Genomic DNA, 24,855 nt, shown 5'->3' with positions numbered 1-24,855 from the left:
CATCCAAAAAGGAAAGTGCTCATTACCTGACTTATGTCACTGTTACCTCTCTGTACCTCACTTTTATGCTAGTAATAATTAACAAAGCACAGATGTTATTATGTCATCCTCTCTAGTTTTCCCCATCCTATTGTCTTGTCCTCTGAGAAATGGTGGATTCAGAGGTCCCTCTGCTTTCCTCCATAGAGGTGTGTTGAACAGGGGTACAGAATGGAGCTTTCTGTCCAGACACAGGTCACTGTCATTCCTCAAGTCTATACAAGCCTGTCTCACCCTCCAGTGTGGTCCTGGCACCTTAAAGTAAAGGAGAAGTGTGTTTTAAGTTCTCTTCTTTCTTCAACTTTGGGAAGCGAGGAGAAGGCAAGGGTGGGGAGGGAGGTACCCTGAGGAATCTGATCTGAACCAACTGTAGATGGCACCAGCCTGAGGTCTTTAGAGAGGCTTGTGTGCACCAGTGGTGGAGAGGAGGCAGGGAGAGGCTTCTCCAGAGAAAGGACCTATGCTGAGGACAGACTTCAGCAGGGAAAGCACTTTCCAGAGACTTCCATCCTGAAGACTCTCGGGGGCTCTTTCATGAATAACTGTGAACGTGTGTAGATGGGCATGCTGCGGTACGGGACGCCTACCGAAGCCTCTGCTTATGCAGAATAACAACACAGAGCTTTCATGCTTGCAGTTAGTTTATTGGGATGAGATTGTTTCAACAGGGCTGGGAAGGTGGCTCAGTGGCAGAGCGCTTGCCTTGAGCTGAAGAGCTGAGGGATAGCGCCCAGGCCCAGAGTTCAGACCCCACAACCAGACCCCCCCCCAAAAAAAGAAAATGTTTCAACAATTGTCTTGCATCTCCTGTACAATAGGACAGAAATAAGGGGGGAAATCTAGGTTTTATAGCATCAGCAGTTGGTGTTTGAGCACACTGCAAAGTCCACTGGGTCAGGGATCTTGTGGAAGGTTAAAAGCAGCACATTTCGCGTTGTATATCGTATTCTGGAAAACAGAAAGGGGCCATCATTTGCATGTTCAACTCTGTCCTGCAGAGTCAAGTATTTAAACCTAAAACCACTCTTTTTTTTTTTTATTGGTCCGTCGCGGGACTTGAATTCTAGGCGTGGGCACCGTCCCTGCGCTCTTTAGCTCAAGGTGAGCGCTCTACTGCTTGAGCCACAGCACCAATTCTGGTTTTCTAGTGGTTTATTGGAGATAAAGAGTCTCACGGAGTTTCCTGCCTGGGCTGGCTTTGAACCGCCATCCTCAGATCTCAGCCTCCTAAGTAACTAGGATTACAGAGGTGAGCCACCATCCAGCTAAAACCACTCGTGTGTGTGTGTGTGTGTGTGTGTGTGTGTGTGTGTGTGTGTATTTTCTTCAGCTCTAATAAGTAGTATCCAAGGTGTTTTAGAAGCAAAATCAGATTATATGCTCAGATTATTTACTGCTCAGGAAATAGTTCTTGTTGCCAAAGGAGTGCCATTCTTTCTACAAGTCCTAATGGTACATTGGATTCATGTTTCCCTAAGCTGGCTCATGTTTGAATTACTTACTTGTAGAGATGCCACAGATATGATTTGCTGAGAACCCAGCGCTTTGAACTCTTTGTATACCACTCTTTTACCACAGGACTGCTAAAAGTCCTGCTCAACTGGAAGAGTTTTTAACCATTTTCACGTACTGAGTGTAAGGTCTTGAAAATGAGCTTGAAGCCAGCCGGGCGGGAAAGTTCATGAGAAAAACCAGAGGTGGAGCTTGTCAGTCAAATGTTAGAGCACTAGCCTTGAGCAGAAAAGCTCAGGGACAACACCTAGGCCCTGACTTCAAGCCCTAGAACTAGCACACATGCACACACACTCACACAGAGAGCCAAACAAGCAGAAATTCCACTCATAATGATATATTTTAAAAGAATGCGCGTACTCTTGATGTGGAAAAAATAACTTGTATTGTCAAAACTCATAGAATTTACAAACTGTCTAGGACATGATAATGACAATGTGCCCGTGAAAGTTAATATGTGTTTGTAACTCTAACTAAGTATCATTATTCCACAATACTATGAATAATCACCTAATCTCAGTTAAAGAAAAAAAGTGAGAGAATGGATGGATTTAAAGAGACAGGTGACAATGTTGTCAGACACTTTGTACTCATATACTGTTTTGTAGAATGGGAACTTTTTTATACAACTACTTAAAGACCATTTAAAAAATAAAAGAATGAAGGTTAAAAAAAAAAGAGTTTGCATACCAATTTGTTTGACATTGACAAACACAACCTCTGAATTTTCTGGGTTCCTTATGATAGAAAGTACCAGAGAAAAAAAACAAACTCACCATCATCACTTTCACATTGGCCAGAGTTTCAGTGGACTGCCTGAGAAAACATTGTTTCAGTTTTGCCATCGATGTCATAGGGGAATTCAGAAGGTAAGAATTCATCATTTCCTCGTACTCACTCACAGACACTTCTGGATTCATTACTGCATCCATCAAATCTTCCAGCTCTTGACAACCTGAGCCTGGGAAAACACAGAAGAACAGGGGCTCAGAGCCAGGCATACAAACCCATTTCCGGTGCTTTTTAGGTCGATGATGACAATCATCATAGGTCTCCATAGAGACACCAGTTCAGAAAGGAGTTAAACATGGAAGGGGAACAGAGGGATTGGGACAGTGTCCAACTTTCTTAGGTCCAGCACAGAAAATTCATGCTCTTGGTGTCCTTTAAGTCCTATTCGATTTTGCCCAATTACACAACGCCAAAGAAGATAAATGCTATGGAACATTGGCTAACAAAACCCTCGAGAAATGAGATGAACTGACTTGGTGTCCAGTTAAACAAGACTGAGTCTTCTTGTGTTCAAGGGCATGCCATGTGTCATTGCTATCATTGAGAATGTGATTGGGATTTCTAAATATTCTTGAAATACTGAGTGTTACTTACTTTCCACTAGCTTTTTGAAAGTCAAAATATAGCCTGTATCAACTGGCAATGAAAAACTGAACCTTATGTGTAGGCCTGAGGGTGAACACAGGCTTTTCCTAAGAGAATCTATATAGTCTGAAGAGTCAGTCCCAGGACAAAGCATACAAGTCTCTCTAAAGAGCAAATTGAAAAGAAAGATGAAAGGAGTGCTGGACTGGTTCAAGTAGTAGAAGGATTTTCTAATAAAGGCCCTGAAGTCAATCCTTGATGCTACCAAACACTATTTAACCAAGTAAAAAACTCCTTGTAGTTGAAGTGACCGTATGTGATCAATCTGTGGTGAAAGAACGCAGATGCTGGGTGGGAATGAGCTGGGTTTATCCTTGCCTACATCAGTTATTATGTAGTTCATGCACACCTTGTCTCTTTACCAATGGGCACCAACTTGGGAACAATTGCAGAAGGCAATCAAACAAGCGTCATAAGCTGTGCATATAACATGACCCTGTCGGTCCACGCTGACCATCTCTGCCTGACAGCATTTTGCTGTATTAGTGCAGTGAGAGGACTGTGGAGGACATGGATTCTCCTCTGGTCAGCATTGAACATGGAGGTATTTGAAGCTAAATGCCTCTTGGGGGTTCTCAGATCAAACCCACAAACATATACCATGTGAGGTGAAACTGTTTAATGATCGGTCTTAGCTACAGCCTGCACATTGTTTCTGGGAGGTTTCTCATTTCCTGTCCATATTTAAAGAGACTCACAAGGCTCTCAGAAATCCATCTGCGTCTGTCTCCAGCATCAGCATTCATTCTTCCACCAATCCCACCAAATATCTAACTCTATTACTCAATCCTCATTTCATGAACCACCTCATGTCATGGCATAATGCCCTGTGAAGACATGAGACACTGTCTAGAAGGTCAAAGGCAGGAAAAATATCCGCCAGACTTCTGCCTCTCTGAAGATCTGGATTAATGGTATTTTTATTTAAAAAAATGTCACCCAGCCCCATTGTACTTCATTAAGCCTGGAGTGGGGGGTGGGGAATAGACATGTTCCCTAAGGGCTCAGGTAACAACCTGTGGTCCCAAAGAAGCCTTTCCTGCAGAGAACTCACCAGCATGGCAGCACAGGGGGATGGCAGCAAGCATGAAGACCACCAACAGCTTCATGGTGAGGTGCTTGTGGCTGGCTCTTGCCTTGGATGTGAACAGAATCACGGAATTGTCTCGGGAGCTGAGCACCCAGCACTCCTCTATTTATCCCTCAGATCCTGCTGTTGATCCCTCCCAGCAAAGGAGAGTATGGGCCACAGGATTGGCCTGGCATCAGTACAGGAAACAACAGGAAGATGCCATCAGATCCCAGGGATTGGCTGGAAACCTGGACCGTTGGGGAAATCCAATCATGGCACCTGGCCACTGCCACACTGCTCACAAGTGCCTCCAAGCTACGATGCAGCGCTCACACAAGGGGTCTGTGCGGGCATGTTTGCTACGTTTACCGTTGTGATGGTCTGTTATCACCATCTTGTTTTCTTCATCCTATTCTTCTACTTCACCTTCCTCCTGATTCTGATCCTTGTACTTTTATGGAAATTCTCCTTGCCTTCTTGGTTTTATTCCCTTGTGTTTCAAGGTAAAGGGATTCATGCTCATTTCATGTCGTGTGTGGCTGAAAAGCTTGGCTGCACCACAACCTCGTAGAGCAGAGGAGGTGACACTTCTTCCTCTTGGTGCTTGCATTTGGGGAGAGTTCACTCTTGACCTTTAGTTCGGACATGTTAAAAGCACAATTCCACGTAGTGAAGTTGACTAGCTTGTTCATGAATCTGTGACTGATATCCTATGTCTTCGTAGATCTCAGGGATTTCCTTCCATGGATGCAAATGGTATTCGTGTGAATTTATAAGAATTCCTTAATGCTGAGGGTTAGAAAGATCAAATATTGATGAATTGGGATGAGGAAGACGTGGGTTCGATCTCAGGGATTTTCTTCCATGGATGCAAATGGTATTCATGTGAATTTACAAGAATTCCTTAATGCTGAGGGTTGGAAAGATCAAATATTGATGAATTGGGATGAGGAAGACGTGGGTTCGTGTCTGGTCGTGACCTGTCCTTTTGCAAGTTATATACAGCACTGGTCTCTGAGAGCTCCCATCTTCATTGGTGACACAAGAACAAGTGAGGCCATGCTGATGTTTTAGAGTGAGGAGAGGTTTGCTATGGAGCTGCTTCACCACAGGCCTAGAGTAAGGCACTCATTCGTGAGTGGCAGGGTCCTGCAGCTAGCCACCCAGCCATCCACTCTGTTCCATTACTTTGTTGTTTATTGAACAAATAACAAAGCAGAATGTCCCATGGACAGTGTTCAGTAGTAGTGTGTGCACGTTCAGTTGTGGAAGGAAAGCTCATTATCTGTAGAGCACTTTACCTGTAAGACTCCTCCAAAAAACAAGGAGATAGAGCAAGTGCTCATCTCTATGGGATCAAGACAATTTCCACACACAGAAAGAACATGAAACAATGAAGTGACTAGTGAAGGACTGGATCCTGGAAGCACAGAGGGCAGCTGATGGAACCAGGTGCCATCTTTGGCCAGCCTTTGACAGCTGATGCTGGTGTCCAGGGCAGATTGGGAGAGAATCTCAGCAGAAAGGACATGAGGTCCAGAAGGGCAGAAGGCAGATGGTTCTTGCCAAAGTCACAAGAAGTAGAGAGGAAGGAATTGCTCAGTTCAGAGATTTCTATAGTTGAAAACAAACAATAGCAAGAGGAGCAACAAAAAGGAGGTTGTGACAAGATAAACAAATTTGTGACGAGTATAAACGAGAATAAGGAAATGTATACATGAGCCAGAGAGCTGAATCTGCTCCTGATTGCCCATGAATGTCTTGTTTGATGTGTAGATTATTTGCAAGATAGTTCTTTTCATCATTCAAAGGGAGGAGCATGAGGTGCCAAGAATAAAACAGTTTTAGGAGAGGAGAGTAAAATTACATGCCGTTATGTTTTGCTTCATTCAAAACTCACTTTTCTTGTGAAGGTGATGGACAGGGAGTTACAGATACAAAAGTCAGGTAATGAGTCTATTTCCTTTTGAGGGGTGCAACCCTTCTCTCCTTTTCTCCCAGTTGCATTGAAAAAAATTGATTATATTTCTTTATTGAGATTAAATAATTATATAAATTTCACAATTCACAGTATTGTTGGATGATACTTAAAGTGACATACATTGTCACCGCCAGGCGGCGCACTGTCCTTATCCCGGCCTATGAAGCTTATGGTCTCTATTACAACTATTTCAACGTTACAACTATTTTTTCCAAATCGGGTGATCTGTATATAACTTTCCTTTTGTTTAGTGTGAGCAGTCCCCTCTTTCTCTCTCCTTCCCTCCCTCCCATCGCTGCCCTCGAGTTGCTTAGTTTACTTTCATCAATGTCCAATGCAGCTGTTGGCCCCTCTGCTGTATTTTTCCTGTTTCCCTCTGATTCTGGACAATCTACCTATTTTCCCTCAGATGTGCACATGTATACACCATATATGAGGTCAAGAATATGGAGTCAGCTAGAAATGATATGGCAAATTAAGAAGTTTGTTTGTTTCTTGAGTTCTGTTTACTTTGTCATAGCTCCTTGCATTAGATTTTAATATCTGCATATCAGGGAGATCATGTGCTATTTGTCAGTCTGATCTTGGCTTACCTTGCTCAACATGATTTGTTCTAGTTCTATCCATTTCCCTGAAAATGCCATTATTTTGTCCTTGTTAATAGCTGTGTAATATTCCATTGTATATAGGTATCACAATTTTTGGATCCATTCATCTGTAGTGAGGCATCTGGGTTGTTTCTACATCTTGGCTATTGTGAACAGTGCTGCAGTAAACATGGAGGTGCAGGTGTCTGTGAATCCTGGTTCCTGTTGTTCATGGTAGATGCCTAGGAGTGGTTTGGCTGGGTCTTAGGGAAGGTCTATATTTTGGTCTCTGAGGATCCTCCAGACTGCTTTCCAAAGTGGTTGTTTTAGTATACATTCCCACCAGCAGTGCAATAGCGTTCCTCTTTCTCCGCATCCCCACCAGCATTTGTCATTGGCTGAATTTAGGATGTGGGCCATTCTGACTGGGTTAAGGTGGTAGGTATCTCAGGGTTGTTTTTATTTACATTTTCTTTACAGCCAGGGACAATGAACATTTCCTTGTGTGTTTCTTTGGCATTTTTTATCTATTCTTCTGAGAAATCCCTCTTTAGCTCCCTTGCCCATTTGGGAGGGATTAGTTTCTTGACTTCCCTGTATATAATGGATATTAGGCCTTTGTCTGATATATTGCTGGTGAAAACCTTTTCCCAAATGGTTGGCTGTCTTTCTAGTTTGGTAGCTATGTCTTCAGCTGTGCAGAAACTTTTTAAGGTAGTCCCATTTGTCAAGTCTTTCTCCAATTTGTTGTGACCCTGGGACTCTGTTCAGGAAGTTCCTGCCTGTGCCTCTAAGCTCTAGTGTCTCTCCCACTCTGTCCTGCAGTAGTTTCAGAGTTTCAGGTTGATGTTGAGGTCTTTAATCCATTTTGGGTTGATGTTAGTGCATGGTAACAGGCTGGAGTCCACTTTTAGCTTTCTGCATGTGGCCGCCCAATTTTCCCAGCACCAATAGTTGAAGACGCTATGTTTCTTCCACTGTATGCCTTTGGATCCTTTGTCAAACACCAGCTGAGTATAAGGATGTGATTCTATTTCTGGATCTTCTAATCTATTCCATTGGTCCTTAGGTCTATTTCTGTGCCAATTTTGTTATTATGGCTCTATAGTAGAGCTTGAAATCTGGTATCATGATACCTCCTGCATTGTTTCTTTTGCCTAGAATTGCTTTGGCTATTCTAGGTCTTTTATTGTTGCTTATGAATTTTTGGATTGTTTTCTCTACTTCAGTAAAGAATGTCATTGGGATTTTGGTGGGAATTGTATTGAATTTGCATATCATTTTTGGCAGTATGGCCATTTTCAAAATTCTACCTATTGATTCTACCTATTCATGAACATGGGATGTCCTTCCATTTCCTAGTCTCCTCTTTGATTTCTTTCTTTAGGTTTTTGTAGTTTTCATGAAGTAGGTCCTTTACATCTTTGGTTAGGTTAATTCCTAGGTATTTTTTGGAGATTATTGTGAATGGGGTTGTTTCTCTGATTTCCCTTTCTGCCTGTACATTGTTGGTATACAGAAAGGCAACTGATTTTTTGTGGGTTAATTTTGTATCCTACTACATTGCCGGAGTGGTTTATAAGTTCTAGGAATTTGGAAGTGGAGTTTTTGGGATTGTTTAGGTATAAGATCATGTCATCTGCAAATAAGGATAGTTTAACTTCTTCCTTCCTTGTGTGAATTCCTTTAATGTAGTTTTCTTACCTTATTCTCTGGCTAAAGATTCCAGAATTATACTGATGAGGAGTGAAGAGAGTGGGAAATGGTTGTAGTGTTTCCCCATTTAGTGTGATGATATTGGCTGTTGGTATGTCATATATGGCTTTTATTGTTTCTTTTTATTTTGAAAATACCATATAGAGAGGTTACAATTACATGGGCAAGATAATGAGTACATTTCTTATCAAACATTGTTGCCTCCTCCTTTGTTTCCCCTTCCCATCGCCTCCCATCACACCCCCACCCCACTCCCAAAGTTGTAAAGTTCGTTTTTTGACATAATGCCTTGTATAGCTCATTGTTGCAATGGGTCTACCTGGGCTTTTATTGTTTTAAAGAACGTATTTTCTATTTTCTCCAGATCCTTTAACATGGATGGATGCTGTATTTTGTCAAAAGTCTTTTCTGCATCAATGGAGATAAACATGTGGTTCTCGACCTTGGCTCTGTTGATGTGATGAATAACATCTTTTGACTTCTGTATGTTAAATGAGCCCTGCATCTGTGGGATGAAGCCTACTTGATCATAATATGTGGCTTTTTATATGGTTCTGGATTCTATTGATTAAATTTTATTGAGGAGCTTTGCATCTTTGTTCATCAAAGAGATTGATCTGCAGTTCTCTTTTTTTTTTTTTTTTTTTTGTTGGATCTTAGCCTGCTTTGGGAATGAGTGTGATATTGGCTTCATAGAATGAGGTTGGGATTTCTCCTTTTGTTTCTGTATTGTGGAAGAGCTTGACAAGATGATTATTAGGTCCTCTTTAAAGGTCTTAGAGAATTCCATAGTGAATCCATCTGGGATTTTCCCTATTGGAAGACTTCTGATTGCTTCCTTTATCTTATTGTATGTTATTGTCTTATTTAATTGATTTATATCTATTTGGTTCAGTTTGGGCTATATGTAATTCTCTGAAAATGCATCCATTTCTGCTAGGTATAGATTCTGGAAATAGTTCTTTCTTGTTTTATTTTTTTTGGGGGGGGGGATCTGGTTGTGGGGCCTGGGCGCTGTCCCTCAGCTCTTCAGCTCAAGGCTAGCACTCTACCACTTGAGCCACAGCACCACTTCCGGCTTTTTTTTCTTTTTGCTTATATGGTGCTGAGGAATGGAACCCAGGGCCTCAGGCGTGCAAGGCAAGCGCTCTACCGCTGAGCTACCTGTGCTGTGCTTCTGGCACCAGGCTTCTCTTTGTAACCTGGCTCTGCCACTTGTGTGCTGTGTGTCATGAAGCAAGTCTCCCTGTGTACCAAATAGGGTGAGCAGCACCCCAGCCAAGGGCTCATGGAGCTCAGCCTGGCTCCTGGGTTCTCTTGGGGCGGCTTTCTTGGCTTTGGCTGCCAGCAGATGTCAGCGAGGAGGAGGAGAACCGGGTACTAGGTGCTGTGGGCAGGGGGTTGGCTCAGCAGGAGAGGCTGGGCAGGAGCAGCGCTGCCACGTGGGGGTGGGGAGGAGGAAGTAGGGAAGCTCACCCGGCCTTCTGTGTTCCTCTCAGGCACCCAGCTCAGCCAGGCCATCGTCCACCAGTACTACCACCCCCCGAACCTTGCGGAGCTCTTTGGAACCATTCTCCCCCTGGACTTGGAGGACATCTTCAAGAAGAGCAAGCCCCGCTACCACAAGCGCACCAGCTCTGCCGTGTGGAACTCACCACCCCTGCAGGGGCCCCGGGTCCCCAGCAGCCTGGCCTACAGCCTGAAGTACTGAGGCATGCGTGCACTCTGCCCTTCCGGCAGTCTCGGGACCTGTGTCTTGTCTGTGTCTGTCTGTCTATTTTGTCTGTGTGGTGTGCGTGTTAGGCTGGTGCCCTGCCGCCTGGTGTGCCATTGCTGAGGGCTCTGCCGTGGAGTGGCTGTGGCTGTCCTCTGAGTGCCAGGCTTCTGTGCTGCAAGGGGAAAGGGAGCCCCAGACCAGTTTGGAGGTTGGTTCAAGAACTAGGAGCAGCCCCAACTGGCCCTCAGGCAGTACTGTGTATATAGATTCTTCGATTTCAGTTGAATTTTAGTTTCTAGTGTCTGAGAGGTAGATTAATAAAGTATATGCCGTGAAGCCTGCTGTGGATATTGTGGAGATGGGGATTTTCAGTAGAATGTTCTGGAGGCACTGCAGTGTACCTCAAGATCACCTGTGGGGGCGGGGCCTGCCCTGATGTACTGGTGTGTGGGTGATTCTGATGTGAGACAACCCCCAGGAAACGGGTCAGTATCTCGTGATAGCTGCTTCCTGTTTAGGGGTAGATATTCCTTGTTTGTTAAAGGGGCGTGTTCCTCAGCGTGTCCACTCAAGGTCCACTCTTGCTGAGGTCTGCAGGTCTGTGCCAAAGCCTGAGACCCATGGAGAAGAGCGATGTCCCTTGAGCCCCCTTGGGACCAGTACTTGTAAGCAATGCTTAATCAGTGCTTAGCATCAGGGAAGGCTGGCCCTGGTCCTGCCCGCTAGCTGCCCACTGCTCATGCCCCTCACATGGGGGTCGCAAACTATGGCCTATGGTGTAGTGACCGTCTACTCGACCAGCGAGGAAAAACGACCACCACACCAGGAGTCTTCTCAGATCACGCTTTATTGGAGAGCCTTTTAGTTGTAGGAGAGCTTGGGCGCGAGAGAGCGTGCACCCGAAATACAGCCGCTTATATAGGGAATTGGAACACGGGTCTTTCTATTGTTGGTCGCCTGCCTTTCACCGTCACCAGGTGTCATGGGATTGGCTGGGAACTCTACCTGGCTCGTGCACGCGCACGGCCCAGGCCTCCCACCAAGCACCGTCTGGGGTGGAAACCTCAAAGCTGCAAGGGAGTGGGCGGAGTCTCGCCTCGGCTCCCTACACTATGGGTCCAGCCAAGCTGTAGGCAGTATTTAGTTAGATGAGAACACACCTAATAGAAATGTCCATTCACTCACCTGTTGTCCCCAGCTGCTGTGCAGACTGCTACTCTACAGAACACTTGCAGCTCGAGAAGTTGAAACATTTTCTGTCTGAACTAAAACAGTTTGCCAACTCCTGCCTTAGGACAAAAATAAAGGTTAAATACAACAGTGCCTTAAGCAATGAGGAAATGGTGACCCTACATGGTAGAGTGAAGGCTCAGAAGACTCTGCCTGTGGAAAGCAAAGCTTTCTTTGGTTCATTCAGTTCCAGCTGATGCCACCTGTTATCAGAGACTGTAGTAGACTGAAAAGCAGGTGTCTTGTCTGAAACCACAATACCAAAATGTCACTTCTTGTGCATGTAATTATATAGTATTCTAAGGAAAAGTTGTTCAGCACAATGGCCAATGGTCAGTATTTCTTGTTTTGTCCATTCTAATAGGTCATGGTTTTGGGTTGCATTTCCCTAATGACGTAATGGTAATTAAGTGCTTTTAAATTTGGGTTTACTGTTGAGTTTAAAAGATGAATACCATCTTTTGCCAGATATGTGTCCTGCAGTATTTGCTCCCACTTGCAGCTTGCTTTTCATTAAAAAATTTCCTTCACAGAGAAGAAATTTTAATGTGACTAAGACCAACTTTACTATTTTATAGGTTATATTCTTCTGGTGTCATGTCTAAGAACTCTTTAGCCCCAGATCCCAAAGATTTCCTTCAGTGCTCTCTTCTAAATATGTCTTTATTTTACATGTTATATCTTGGTATATGATCTTTTTGAGTTACTTTTTTTTTTAATTAAAGGGTGAGATTTGTGTTTTGTTTGTGTTTAAGGGCTTATTGGTAGTTATTCCAGCAATATTCGTTAAAAAGACTGTCTTTTCTCCATTGTATTCCTCTTGTCTTTGTCAAAACTCAATTCATCATCATCAATTCCTGAGTTCAGACTAGGTAGGGACTGAGAAAAAGGAAGAAAGAATCAGCCACACTGATGTGATCGAGTTTTGAGGGTTTTTGTTTGTTTGTTTGTTTTGATGTCGGTTAACTCAGGGTATGGGTGCTATCCCTTCACTCGAGGCTGGTGCTCTACTACTTGTGCTACAACTCCACTTTCAGGTTTTTTGCTGGTGAATAAGAGTCTCCTGGTCTTCCCTGCCTGAGCTGGTTTCCAACCATGATCATCAGAACTCAGTCTCCTGAGTAGGATTATAGGCTTGAGCCCCCCAGTGCCTAGCAGTTTCTGACTTCTTAACCTCCTCCATTGATGCTTGTTTCTTCTTTTCCACCTATCACTGGAATTCAACACCAATAAGTCTTAATCTGGTGGTGCAGTTCTTCCAGGTTTAATTGTCCTTTTCAAAATTATTTTGGCTATTCTGTTTTAACTTTCCATGGAAAGTTTGAAATTTTGAATATCTACAGAAACATTCCACTTGGATTTTGGCTGGAACTGCAGTTTGTCCTTAGATAAGTTTTGGAGAAAAGGATATAATTCTTTCAACCCATGAACACCGCAGCTCCTCTGTTGACATCTTTGGTTTCTTTACCAGCAGCATTCTGTGGTTTTACCATCCATAAACTATATATTTTGTGAGATATATTTATTTTCTTGGAGTTACTGTAAATGGTATTGTTTATCTGATTTTGTTTGTTTAGTTCCATTGCTGGCTTGTAGAAATACAGTTGATTCTTGTGTGTGGACCTGTGTCTTGTAACGCAACTTAAAGCAACACTCAGTGAAATTTGTAGCCCTAAATGCTTTCATTAGGACAAAGTCAGTCCTCACCAGTGAACTCAATTTCTTCTACGTTAAGAAACTAGAAAAGGAAGAGCAAATTCTAGTGAAAGGTCCAAAATAGCAGTAGCAGAAAAGAAGCCACTGGTATTAGAAAAGTAAGAGAAAATTCTAAACTGGTTACTGAGAAATTCAAGATTGACTGGTCAGAGGTGAACAGAGGTGAGATACCAACTTGTAAATCAGGAGACATTGGCATCACAGCCAATTGGTGCTACACAGGAGAGTGAGGCCAGAGGATCTAGAGTTGTAGGCTGGCCTAGACTGTGTAATGAGTTTGGGGCCAACTTAGGCCACATAATAGGACCCTGACACAAACAAAACGAGAAAACAATACAAAAATCCCAAAACGAAATGAGAATGTATTTGGCAATTTAAATAAATGGAAATAAGAATTTCTCAGTTTACTGAAGAAATAGAAGCCCTAGTTGGACTTTTAATTTCAGAAAACTATATTCTAGAGAGTTGAGTGGTGAATATTGCCACATTTTTGTGGGAAAAAAAAAAAACTTTTTTTTGCGGTTTCTTTAAGAAATCTGGAGGAAAGAATACTCCATTCCTCTTATGAAACAAACATTGCCCTGGCCACAAACCAAAGATATTTCAAGAAAGGCAGACCATTGGCCCTCATAAACCAAGCACCCTGGGGGAGTGGATGGGGAGACAGACTTCCTATGTATTCTTGGCTGTCTTTCTACCTCCAGCTTCTGCGTGTTAGGATTACAGGTATACACCAGCATTCCTGTCAATTGCTAACACAGTTTTAGCTATTGAAGCCCGACAAAATAGAGTTAGCATTCAAAAGTTAGTGTCATTCACTAATACAAGAGGAAAATGGGACTAAATTAGTAGGTACAGAAACTCAACAATTTGACAATTTGTTATTAGTAATTCATGATTAAAAGTGAATGTGTACTTTGAGGGGTTTTCCTCACTTTAATAAAGCACTTGTATAAAAAATAGAAGCACTTGGGCTGAGAATGTGGCTCAATGGCTTGCCTAGCATGCATGAGGCCCTAGGTTCGATCCCTCAGTACCATATGCAAACACAAAAAAAGATAAAATTAATTTTAAAAATAGGTAAGCCAGGGCCAGCGGCTCATTCCTGTAATCCTAGCAATTTAGGAGGCTGAAATCTGAGGCTTGCAGTTCAAAGCCAGCCAGGTAGTAAAGTCTATGAGACTCATGTCCAGTTAACTACCCGGAAACCGATGTGGTGCTGTGGCTCAAGTGATAGAGCCCTCGCCTTGAACTGAATTGCTCAGAGACAGCACCCAGGCCTAGAGTTCAAGCCCCATGACTGACAAAAAAAAAAAAGGAAAAATAGAAGCAAAATCCTGTAGCAACCAACAGTCCATGGGGAATGGCTATGTTCCTTCTCTGCCAGGCTCAGTGCACAGATGCCCACTCTTCTGAACAGGTAAGGTTGTAGCAAGAGCACTAAGAAAAAGATAAATGTATTAGGAAGGAAGAATTAAACTCTTCAGGGCTTAGGGATAGAGCTCAGTGGTGGATATAGAGTGGATATAAAGTATGTATATAAAGTGTGTATTTAGCATGCCAAAGGGTTTGAGTTCACTCGCCAGCACCAGCCAAGCCAAACCTGAGTTGACTTGTAGGCAAATACAATATCTACTGAAAAGTTATTAGACCTGAGTGAGTTTAGCGTGGTTGCAGAATGCAAGACATGTAAACTATTGTATTTCTCCATGTTAACTGTAAGCAGAAATAGAAATGATGCAAATGATTGTAACATCTATAATTACAAAAACATTAGGAATACATTTGACAAATGATCTAGAAGACCAGTGCAGAGCAAACTACAAAGCATTGCTGAGAAAAAGAAGACAAATGGGATATACTTAGTGTGTTCATGGACTGGAAACTATTAAAATGTTGGTATCTGCACCTCTAAATATTCTAAGTCCATTTCAACCCAGTGGTAGAGCTCTGTCCTTTCGCAAGAAATCTCAGGAACATTGCCCAGTTCAAGTCCCATAACTGACTCCCCTACACCAGAAAAAAGTAAACCTTTGTGCTTTTTCAGTTACTTACAGTTGGGTTTTGGTGGCTCATGCCTATACTCCTAACTACTCAGGAGGCTGAGATCTGAGGATGGTGGTTTCAGGCCAATCTGGGCAGGAGAGTGTGAGACTCATCCAATTACCCATCCAAAAAAGTCAGAAGTGGAGCTATGGCTCAAGTGGTACAGTACTAGCCTTGAGCAAAAATGTTCAGGGACAGTGCCCAGGACATGAATTCAAGAACCGCCCCCCCCCCAAACAAAAAGAAAACATATTCATCATCTTTCATTTTCATTCACCTTAGGGAGGGATGGTGTGAACAACACTCATATTCCCAGGAATGGACTGGGCCCTAGTCTTCACACTGGTCAGAGAAGATGAATGAGGTTCTCTTGCTTTAGCAAGATCTGTTCAGGAATGCCAACTCCCTGGCTGTGACCCACCCTCTGCCCTACCTGCCTCACTTCCTTTTGTCAAGGCCTAGTTTGTTGCTATGGGGTGAGGCTTTCCTGTCTCACTCAGGTGGACAAGGATGTACCCTCTTCCTGGCTCGCTCTAAGGTTCTAACTACCAAACCCATGTAGACAGACATCCTCTTCAATGACCAACTTCCATGTGGGCAACTACCAAACCCATGTAGACAAGACATCCTCTTCAATGACCAACTTCCATGTGGGCAAGACACAGGTTGTTTTAATCCGTAATGATGGGCCTGTGTGTCTATCTCTTTATCAGTCCAGCTTTCTCTGTATTTATCCTTTCTGCACTGAGGACACAGAGCCCCTGTACCATCTGTGCTTCCTCCATAGTCTGCTATAGGAAGGTTAGCTGTTATCCCTAAGCAGAATGGAGGGGTTTCCTCAGGCCTAACTCATGACGTCAGAGTTATCATCTGACAGATGACATGGGGAATTAACTTATGCTGACTTTGGAGCATGTAATATGGTCAGCTCTTCCTCTGAACTGACCCATACAAATTAGCTGAAGGTAAACAGTTGCTCCAGCCCAAGCATTTTAGTTTTCCTTTGTCATTCCCTTAACAAAAAAAGAGCTTCCTTTAAATGGTTATGGTAGTTTAGGGGGGTCTGTTCTATAGTCTCAGTTTCTTACATATAGTCTACCCAAGCCTTTGCTAATGATATTGAAGCAATATGTTCAAAGTTCTGCTTCCAGTACAAGATAGAACTTTCCTGGAGTGCTCGAATGATTGAATATGTGTTTGTGTGCTGATCCTGGGCGTGAACTCAAGGGATTGGGCACTTCCTGAACTTTTATGCTCACGGCTAGCACTCTACCACTTGAGCCACAGCTCCACTTCTGGCTTTTCATTGGTTTAATTGGAGGTAAGAGTCATCTGCTCAAAGCTGGCTTCCAACCATGACGCTCAAATCTCAGTTTCCTGAGTAGGCAGGATTTCAGGCAAGAGCCACTGGCACTTGGCTCAAACGGGTCTTCTTTTTTTTTTTTTTTTGTCGGTCGTGGGGCTTGAACTCTGGGCCTGGGCGCTGTCCCTCAGCTCTTCAGCTCAAGGCGAGCGCTCACCACTTGAGCTACAGCGCCACTTCCGGTTTTCTGGGGGTTTATTGGAGATAGGAGTCTCACGGTCTCTCCTGCCCGGGCTGGCTTTGAACCTCAATCCTCAGATCTCAGCCTCCTGAGTAGCTAGGATTACAGGCGTGAGCCACCAGCGCCCGGCAGGGTCTTCTTTTTTTTAACTGCTAGATAAGACTTCCTCTTAAGCTTAACCCCAGCCCTTTCATTTCATTTTTTTTCTTTTTTTTTTTTTGGGGGGGGGGTCCAGTCTTGGGGCCTGAACTCTGGGCCTGGGCGCTATCCCTCAGCTCTTCAGTTCAAGGCTAGCGCTCTACCACTTGAGCCACAGCGCCACTTCTGGCTTTTTTCTTTTTGCCTATGTGGTGCTGAGGAATCGAACCCAGGGCCTCATGCATGCAAGGCAAGCGCTCTACCACTGAGCCACCTTCCCAGCCCCTCATTTCATTTTTTTGAGATAGAGTTTTGGTGCCTTTGCACAAGTGGGCTTGAACTACAAATCTCCTCCACCTTTCAAGTAGCTGATATTATAGGCATGCACTAGAGTGTCCAGCTTGATGATGATTCTTACTCATTTACAAATTTTTATTACTTTTCTCTAAGTAGCTGTACAAAGGGGTTTTGATTCAACCTGTCAGTTTATATATGAGCAGAATGCATCTTGATAAATATCACCCATTCTATCATTTTCCTGTCAGTTTATATATGAGTACAGTGCATCTTTTTTGTTGCTGGTCATGTGCCTTGAACTCTGGGCCTGGCCACTGTCCCTCAGCTGTTCAGCTCTAGGTTAACACTCTACCACTTGAGCCACAGTGCCACTTCTAGTTTTCTGAGTGGTTTATTGAAGATAAGAGTCTCAGGGGAAGTGGCACTGTGGATCAAGTGGTAGAATGCTGCCCTGAGCTGAGGAGCTGAGGGACAGCGCCCAGGCCCAGAGTTCAAGCTCCTTGATCAATTAAAAAAACAAAATTGTTCTGTTCACCCATGGCTCACGCCTATCATCCTAGCTACTCAGGAGGCTGAGATCTGAGCATGGCAGTTCAAAGCCGGCCTAGGCAGGAAAGTTCTGAGACTCATCTCCAATAAACTACTAGAAAACTGGAAGTGGTGCTATACCTCAAGTGGTAGAGTGCTAGCCTTGAGCTGAAGAGCTGAGGGACAGCGCTCAGGCCCAGAGTTTAAGTCCCATGACCAACAAAAAAAAAAGTCTCATAGCTGGGTGCCGGTGGCTCACGCCTGTAATCTTAGCTACTCAGGAGGCTGAGATCTGAGGATCACGGTTCAAAGCCAGCCCGGGCAGGAAAGTCCGTGAAACTCTTATCTCCAATAAACCACCAGAAAACCGGAAGTGGTGCTGTAGCTCAAGTACTAGAGTGCTAGCCTTGAGCTGAAGAGCTGAGGGACAGGGCTCAGGCCCAGAGTTTAAGCCCCACGACTGACCAAAATAAATAAATAAATAAAAGTGTCATGGACTTTCCTGCCTGGGCTCACTTTGAACTGCGATTGTCAGATGTTTGCCTCTTAAGTAGCTAGTATTACAGGCGTGAGCCACCAGTGCCTGGCTGTACAATGCATCTTGATCAGTGTCACCCCTTCTATTATTTCCCCCTATCTCTCCCAAACTCACCCATCCCCTCAAATTACCTGGTACCATTTTCACACATGTGCATTGAATATTATGACTGCATTTGCCTCCACTGACCTTGTCCCTTACCTTTGGTCTCCTGATAACATTTATTTGTTTCCTGGTGATGAATAACCATGAGGTTTGAACCTCTAGGTGACACCAGTCCATGTAGAATCCAGATAAAGAGCTGCAATATACCACTGGCCACTAGGTGGAGGCCATTAAATTCTATTCCTGAGTACTATGCTCAAAATGACCAAAATAAAATGCCACTCATGTTCTGTTTGCCTCTTATTGACAGAAGGAAGTATTGCTCCATTATGGTCATGCAGGTGTATGTAATGGTTCTCAGATTTCATCCCAACAAAGCAAAAAAAAAAAAAAAAAACAAGCAAATTTGAAGTTAACACAGGCTGATGAAATTATGATACAGTTGAGGCTGATCCTTATGGGCAGAATAAGGAGCAAAAATATAGTTATTATTGATGTTTTGCCAAAGGTAAGGAAGTAAAAATTGGAGGATGGTGCTGGGCCTAGCTGGCTCACACCTGGAATCCTAGTAACTCAGGAGGCTGAGATCTGAGGATCTTGGTGTAATGCCAGCCTGTGCAGGCAAATATGAATCTCCAACTATTTGGAAAAAACTGGAAGTAGAGGTATGGCTGAAGTGGTAGAGCAAAAAAAGTTAAGCTAGAGCACAAGGTCCTGAGTTCAATCCCCCATATCAGGGTGGGAAAGAAAAAGCCAGTTGGGGCAGAAAAGTTCATGAGACTCTGACTCATGTGACTCTGTCACAGCAAGAAAGCTGTGTGAGAGGCTGATGCTCTGAGGTCAAGCTCTTTGGGAAAAATTATGATAGAAACTCTGAAGAGAGTAGGAATATATCTCAGAAAAAAGTCATCTTTTGAATGACTAGTGAAATTAGAGGGCACAAAAACATGAATGAATTCAAATAAAACTCAAATAGACAACAAAATAAGACAATGTGGGTCATGAAAGAAGAATTCGATCAAGTCATTCAAGTTCTGAGAAAAGACCAAATGAAAATTCTAGAAATGAAAATCTCAGTGTAAAAAAACAACAAGCTCTCAGTTGAAAAATGTCTTCAGGAGACTGAGTCAAATTGAAGGTAGAACATCAAGGCTTGAAGAGAGAAGGTGGTTGTATTTGGACATGCAGAAAAAATTAGAGAAAAAAGCTGACACACAAATGAAGCATGAAATACCTCTGGGACACCATTAGAAGCCCTAATGTATGAATTATGTGTATACAAGAAGGAGAAAAGTTACAAGACAAAGCCATAGAAAAATCAATTGTTCTTTTTAAATTCACTCTATTTCTGTGCCTCCTCTTACACTCTCAAAGACGGAAACAGAACCAAAAAAACCAGCAAAAAGAATAAAGAAAAAGTATTTCCATTTCCTGGAGTTCATTTTGAGAAATATTACTTTGTATGATCAGTTGCACATAGGCATTGTGCCTTTCTGTACCTCTCCTAACCATATCCTCCTCTGGTCTCACTGTGTGTGAAGACCTAAAGTCCTGTATCACTTATCAGGTCCCAGTATTTTATCCCTAGCTTTCACATATGAGGAAAAATGTTCCATTTATGTCTCTGAATTTGGCTTACCTCACTTAACATGATTTGTTCTAGTCCATCCATTTCCCTGCAAATGATTATAGTATTCTTTCAAATGGCTGTGTAAAATTCCATGTGTGGAGGTACCACATTTTTTGGATCTATTCATCTACTATAGGGCATCTGGGCTGTTTCTACAGCTTGGCTATTATGAATAGTGCAGCAATGACATGGATAGGAAAATGTCTTTAAGGTATCCTGGCTTGTGATGTTCTGAGTAGATAGCCAGGAATGGTATGGCTGGGTCATAGGGGAGATGTGTGTTTGTTGAACCTCCAGACTATTGTCCAGAGTAGTTGTACTAGTTTACATTTCCACCAACAGTGCAATAGGGTTTTTTCCCCCACATCCCTGCCAACATTTCTTGCTGTTTGAATTTACAATGTTGGCTAGTCTAAGTGGGGTGAGATGGAATCTCAGAGTTTTGATTTGTACTTCCTTAATGGGCAGGGATAATGAGCAATTTCCTCCTGTGTTTCTTTGCCATTCTTACTTCTTTTGAGAAATCTCCCCTTAGCTCCTTTGTGCCTTTGGCAATTTGTTTATTAGCTTTGGGAGGGATTCGTTTCTTGAGCTCCTTGCATACTGGATATTAGGTCTGTGTCTGATGTACTGCTGGTAAAGATCTTCTCCCAGTCTGTTGTCTGTCGTTCTAGTTTAGAAACTGTCCTTTGCTGTGCAGAAACTTTATTTTGTTGTAATACTATTTGTCAAGTCTCTCTCCTATCTGCTGTGCCTGTGGGACTCTTTCCAACAAGTTTCTGCCTATGTTTATGAGTTGTATTTCTCCTACTCACTCTTGCAAGATTCAAAATTTCAGGTCTGATGGTGAGGTCTATGATCCACTTTGAATTGGTATTTGTGTGTGGTATGTACCTGAGCTTTCTCTCTGGGCAGTTTTTATTTCTTTCTATATTAATGGTACATAGATGCTTGGTTTAGAAATCTATCTGGATCCAATAGCATGGAAGTGTCATTAACAGCTCAGGGCCTGACTCAAATATGAAATTGTGATATTTGAACCTGGAGTTCATGGTGTTATAAACACACTTCCCAAGCACAATTGAAGACATAAAAATGAAGAATTATCTCAGCAAGGTAAATTTACTTCTGTGCACAAGTTTGAACCATTAGCCAAAATCTGGCGAGCAAGCCAAAGAGCAGGCAGGCTGCTTCCTATTTATCCCAATTCAGCAGGCCCCACCCATCTGCTCGGATTGCCAGAGCTCTGCTTGTGACTGGCTAGTTTGAAGAGGGCAAGATGTATTTATACAAAGTGACCATTAAAAGGTTTTGAAATAAGATTAGTACACAAGTCATTTCAAAACATAGCCACATCCTCTGCTATTTCTTGACCAATTTGAAGTGTGTCTTCTGAGATGTATCTTAATTCCATTTTGAAATAACCTACATTTTAAAAAAATCCTTCCTTATCCCAAAGCAGTTTCTTTTTGCCTTTGTTTACTTGCTAATATTGTCTAAGCAGAATATAGCAGAATAATCAACAAGAGCCAAGCTGTCAGGCCAAAATATGAACTTCTTTCCTCCTTCTCCTCCTCCTCCTCCTCCTCCTCCTCCTCCTCCTCCTCCTCCTCCTCCTCCTCCTCCTCCTCCTCCTCCTCCTCCTCCTCCTCCTCCTCCTCCTCCTCCTCCTCTTCCTCCTCCTGTTCCTCCTCCTCCTCCTCTTCCTCCTCCTCCTCCTTCTTCTTCTTCCTCTCCTTCTTCCTCCTCCTCCTCCTCCTCCTCCTCCTCCTCCTCCTCCTCCTCCTCCTCCTCCTCCTCCTCCTCCTCCTCCTCCTCCTCCTCCTCCTCCTCCTCCTTTTTGCTGGTCCAGGGGTTTGAACTTAGGGCTTAGACACTGACCCTCTGAGTCTCTTTGTACTCAAGGCTACGACTCTATCACTTTGAGCAACAGCATCACTTCCAGATTTTTTGGAGTAATTTATTGGAGATAATAATCCCACAGACTTTCCTGCCTCAGCTAGCTTCGAACTGTGATCCTCAGATCTCAGCCTCCTGAGTAGCTAGAATTACAGGTGTGAGCCACTGCCACCCAGCTAGCATGAACTTTTAAGCAGCTCACACTGATAGAAAAGATGTCTTTTCTCACAATTATAATTGTGACCCTGGTGACATATCCTGAAAAATAATGGTGCACTATTTGTAGCTCTATGCAAGGACAACTTCCACAAAGGAAATGCTCCCCTCCCCCCCTTTTTTTTGGTCCCAGTTCCAGGGCTAGAACTCAGGGCTTTGATTTTTGTCCCTGAGCTTCTTTTGCTCAAGGCTAACACTTGACCACTTGAGCCACAGCTCCACTTCCTGCTTTTTTGGTAGCTTATTGGATTGAACAGACTTTCCTGCCAAGGCTGGCTTTGAATCCTGATCTTCAGATTTCAGCCTCCTGAGTAGCTAGGATTATCGGCGTGAGTCCTCAGCACCCAGCCTGCCTCTTTGATTACTTGGATTAATGTTGCTTTTAAAAGGAATCACCCCTTCTCGTCACTCTTTTTCAGCCTAAAGATCCATAGTTAGAATCATATTTATGTTCCTCTTCATCTTCTAGCGTTTCCTCCTGCTAAATTATTTCTTTTCATTTTTATCATTCTTTCTCCTTCACTTCCTATTCTTGTTCCTTTCCTCTTGGCTTCAAATGTCATAGGCTTCCTTCCCATTCTGTTTCTGTTAGATTAATGGTTGGGGAAAATGCAGCACCACACTCCTTATCCGTGGAGCAGGATTTCCTCACACAATGGAACTTTTTTCTGTAAGGTGCTTTACATTTTGCACAAAACTACCAACTTTTTTTGGATGAGCTCTTATTTCACTTGGTTCACCTAATTCATTCATGCATCTTTAAACTGATTTTCTTTGGCATTTATTAGGTTTTTAAGTATTTCCTTCCACTTCTGAGCATGTGACTGATAGGGCAATGGATTCAGCAATGTCTGTGAGTGAATACTAGGAAGTGGTTGAGCCTTATGTTAATAGTTGCCAAGAAAGATATGCCATGGCATAAATAAAAGAATCTTTTCTTCCTGGGTGCTGGTGGCTCATGCCTGTAATCCTAGCTACTTAAGAGGCTGAGGTCTGAGGATCCAGCCCTGGCAGCAAAGTCTACGAGACTCTTAGCTCCAGTTAGCCACCAGAAAGCCAGAAGTGGTACTGTGGCTCAAAGTGGTAGAGTGCTAGCCTTGAGAAAAAGAGCTCAGGGACAGTGCCCAGGCCCTGCGTTCAAGCCCCATGACTGGCAAAAAGAAAAAAAAAAGAATCTTTTCTCAATCAGTACAATGAAACTCTGGCCAGTGTGAAAGTGATGAGAGTGAATTTCCTTTCTCCTTTTATGCTTTCTAGCACAACTAACAGGAAAATCAGAGGCTGACATTGTCGTTGATAATGTCAAAGCAGTTGGTGCATGTACTCTTTAAAAATTATATAGTGTGAATAGTTTTATGGAATGTAATGTCTTTTCCTTTAAGAAAGTCTTCCAAAAACTATGTAAAGTGAATTAAGTCAGGTGTAGAGAGGAAAAGGACATATCTTCTCTCTCACTTGTGGAAGTTAAATCTAATTTGTGAATATATATGTAAACACATATTAGCTCATATGCACATGTACACAAACACATTAACTAAAGTTTGTTATATGCAGGCAAGAATTCCAAATGGCATAACTCCTTTCAACAACAAACTCATAGTCTAAACAATGATGACAAGGAACTGGAGGTGTCAGGGAGTGAAGTCAAGGGAAGAATTAGATGAATGAAGGAGGGAGAAAGCAGTCGCCATGTTCAATGTACACCTGTGCAAATGGAACCAGGAAAATTGAGGGGATGGGTGGTGTTGGGAGAGAGGGGAGGAAATGATGGAAGTAGTGAGACTGGTCATGATACATTATAGTCATCAATTGCCAGGTTGAATTGAAATTCCTTTGTACAACTACATAATATTATTATTAATAATAATTACAATAAAGCCCTCCACGTCCCAATTCCTTTACTTTGGAAACACTCAGCAAATGATGGAAAAAGACAAGAAATATTGAGAAGGCTTTCCAATTCCTATTTCTCACAATGTATACACCACACACACACACACACACACACACACACACACACACACACACACACACACACACACACACACACACACACACACACACACACAGAGGAGACCGATTCAAAGGCAAAACTTAGCAGGTACTCAAGAAGTCCACATTTGTTACAGTGATCAACAAAGACAAATACTATAATTTAAAAAAAAGAAAGGAAAATTCTAGCTCTTAAGAGTCACTTTGGTAGAGTCCAAAAAATCATTTGAATATTATTCTATTGACATAATTTAACATTCAGATTTCCATACAGGTATACAGGAAACTCTTTTAGTTTGGCACCCAAACATAAGTAGAGTAGGTTCCTGTTTGAGAACTATGGGAGACAGATTGTTTAAAACAAAAGTGAAAGCCTGGTGCTGGTGGCTCATCCTGTAAGTTCTAGCAGCTCTGGAAACTGAGAATGGAAAGAACCAGCCCACGCAGATAAGTTCATGTATCCAACAAAGAAACAGTGCTATCAGAGTGGCTTAAGTGGTAAAGCACCAGCGTAGTAAGTGCCAAGCCTGTCTTCAAACTCTAGTACTCTTGAAACAAACTGCACTAATTGTACAAATAATCTGATTATTTACTGATTTATTATTTAAAGTTCCAGTATTCTATTTAAAGCAATCTACTGTAGGAAACTTAGAAATATGTCAACACCATAATTACAAATGGAATATCACCTGCAGCTGGAGAAAATGAGATGTTTTTAAGATTAAAAGTTGTTCTGTTTTTTTTTTTTTGGGGGGGGTCCAGTTGTGGGGCCTGAACTCTGGGCTTGGGCACTGTCCCTCAGCTCTTTAGCTCAAGGCTAGCACTCTACCACTTGAGCCACAGAGCCACTTCTGGCTTTTTTCTTTTTGCTTATGTGGTGCTGAGGAATCGAATCCAGGGCCTCATTCATGCAAG

At 42.8% G+C, this 24,855-nt stretch overlaps 1 protein-coding gene across 1 annotated transcript; it reads right to left on the bottom strand.

The window, feature by feature from the left end:
• Positions 1 to 918: 918 nt before the first annotated feature.
• On the bottom strand, positions 919 to 4,112 carry LOC138810703 (mammaglobin-A-like). The gene is made up of 3 exons (XM_069997895.1): positions 4,043 to 4,112; positions 2,328 to 2,512; positions 919 to 987 (listed from the first exon to the last, which is right to left on the bottom strand). Exons 1-3 carry the CDS (start codon positions 4,095 to 4,097, stop codon positions 934 to 936), a joined length of 294 nt encoding a protein of 97 aa, XP_069853996.1. The 5' UTR covers positions 4,098 to 4,112; the 3' UTR covers positions 919 to 933.
• Between the last annotated feature and the right edge of the window lie 20,743 nt (positions 4,113 to 24,855).

The sequence above is a fragment of the Dipodomys merriami genome, unplaced genomic scaffold (genome assembly GCF_024711535.1).
Source record: "Dipodomys merriami isolate MVZ:Mamm:240054 unplaced genomic scaffold, mDipMer1.0.p SCAF_505, whole genome shotgun sequence".
Classification (NCBI taxonomy): Eukaryota; Metazoa; Chordata; class Mammalia; order Rodentia; family Heteromyidae; genus Dipodomys; species Dipodomys merriami.
Note: the sequence above shows the minus strand (reverse complement) of the source record. Positions and strands in the feature narration are given on the sequence as shown.

Coding starts and splice junctions, on each gene's coding strand:
- LOC138810703 (XM_069997895.1), bottom strand. CDS start 4,097: ATGAAGCTGTTGGTGGTCTTCATGCTTGCTGCCATCCCCCTGTGCTGC. Junction 2,513..4,042: donor CCCCCTGTGCTGCCATGCTG/GTGAGTTCTCTG, acceptor GTGTTTTCCCAG/GCTCAGGTTGTCAAGAGCTG. Junction 988..2,327: donor CCAATGTGAAAGTGATGATG/GTGAGTTTGTTT, acceptor TCTGTTTTCCAG/AATACGATATACAACGCGAA.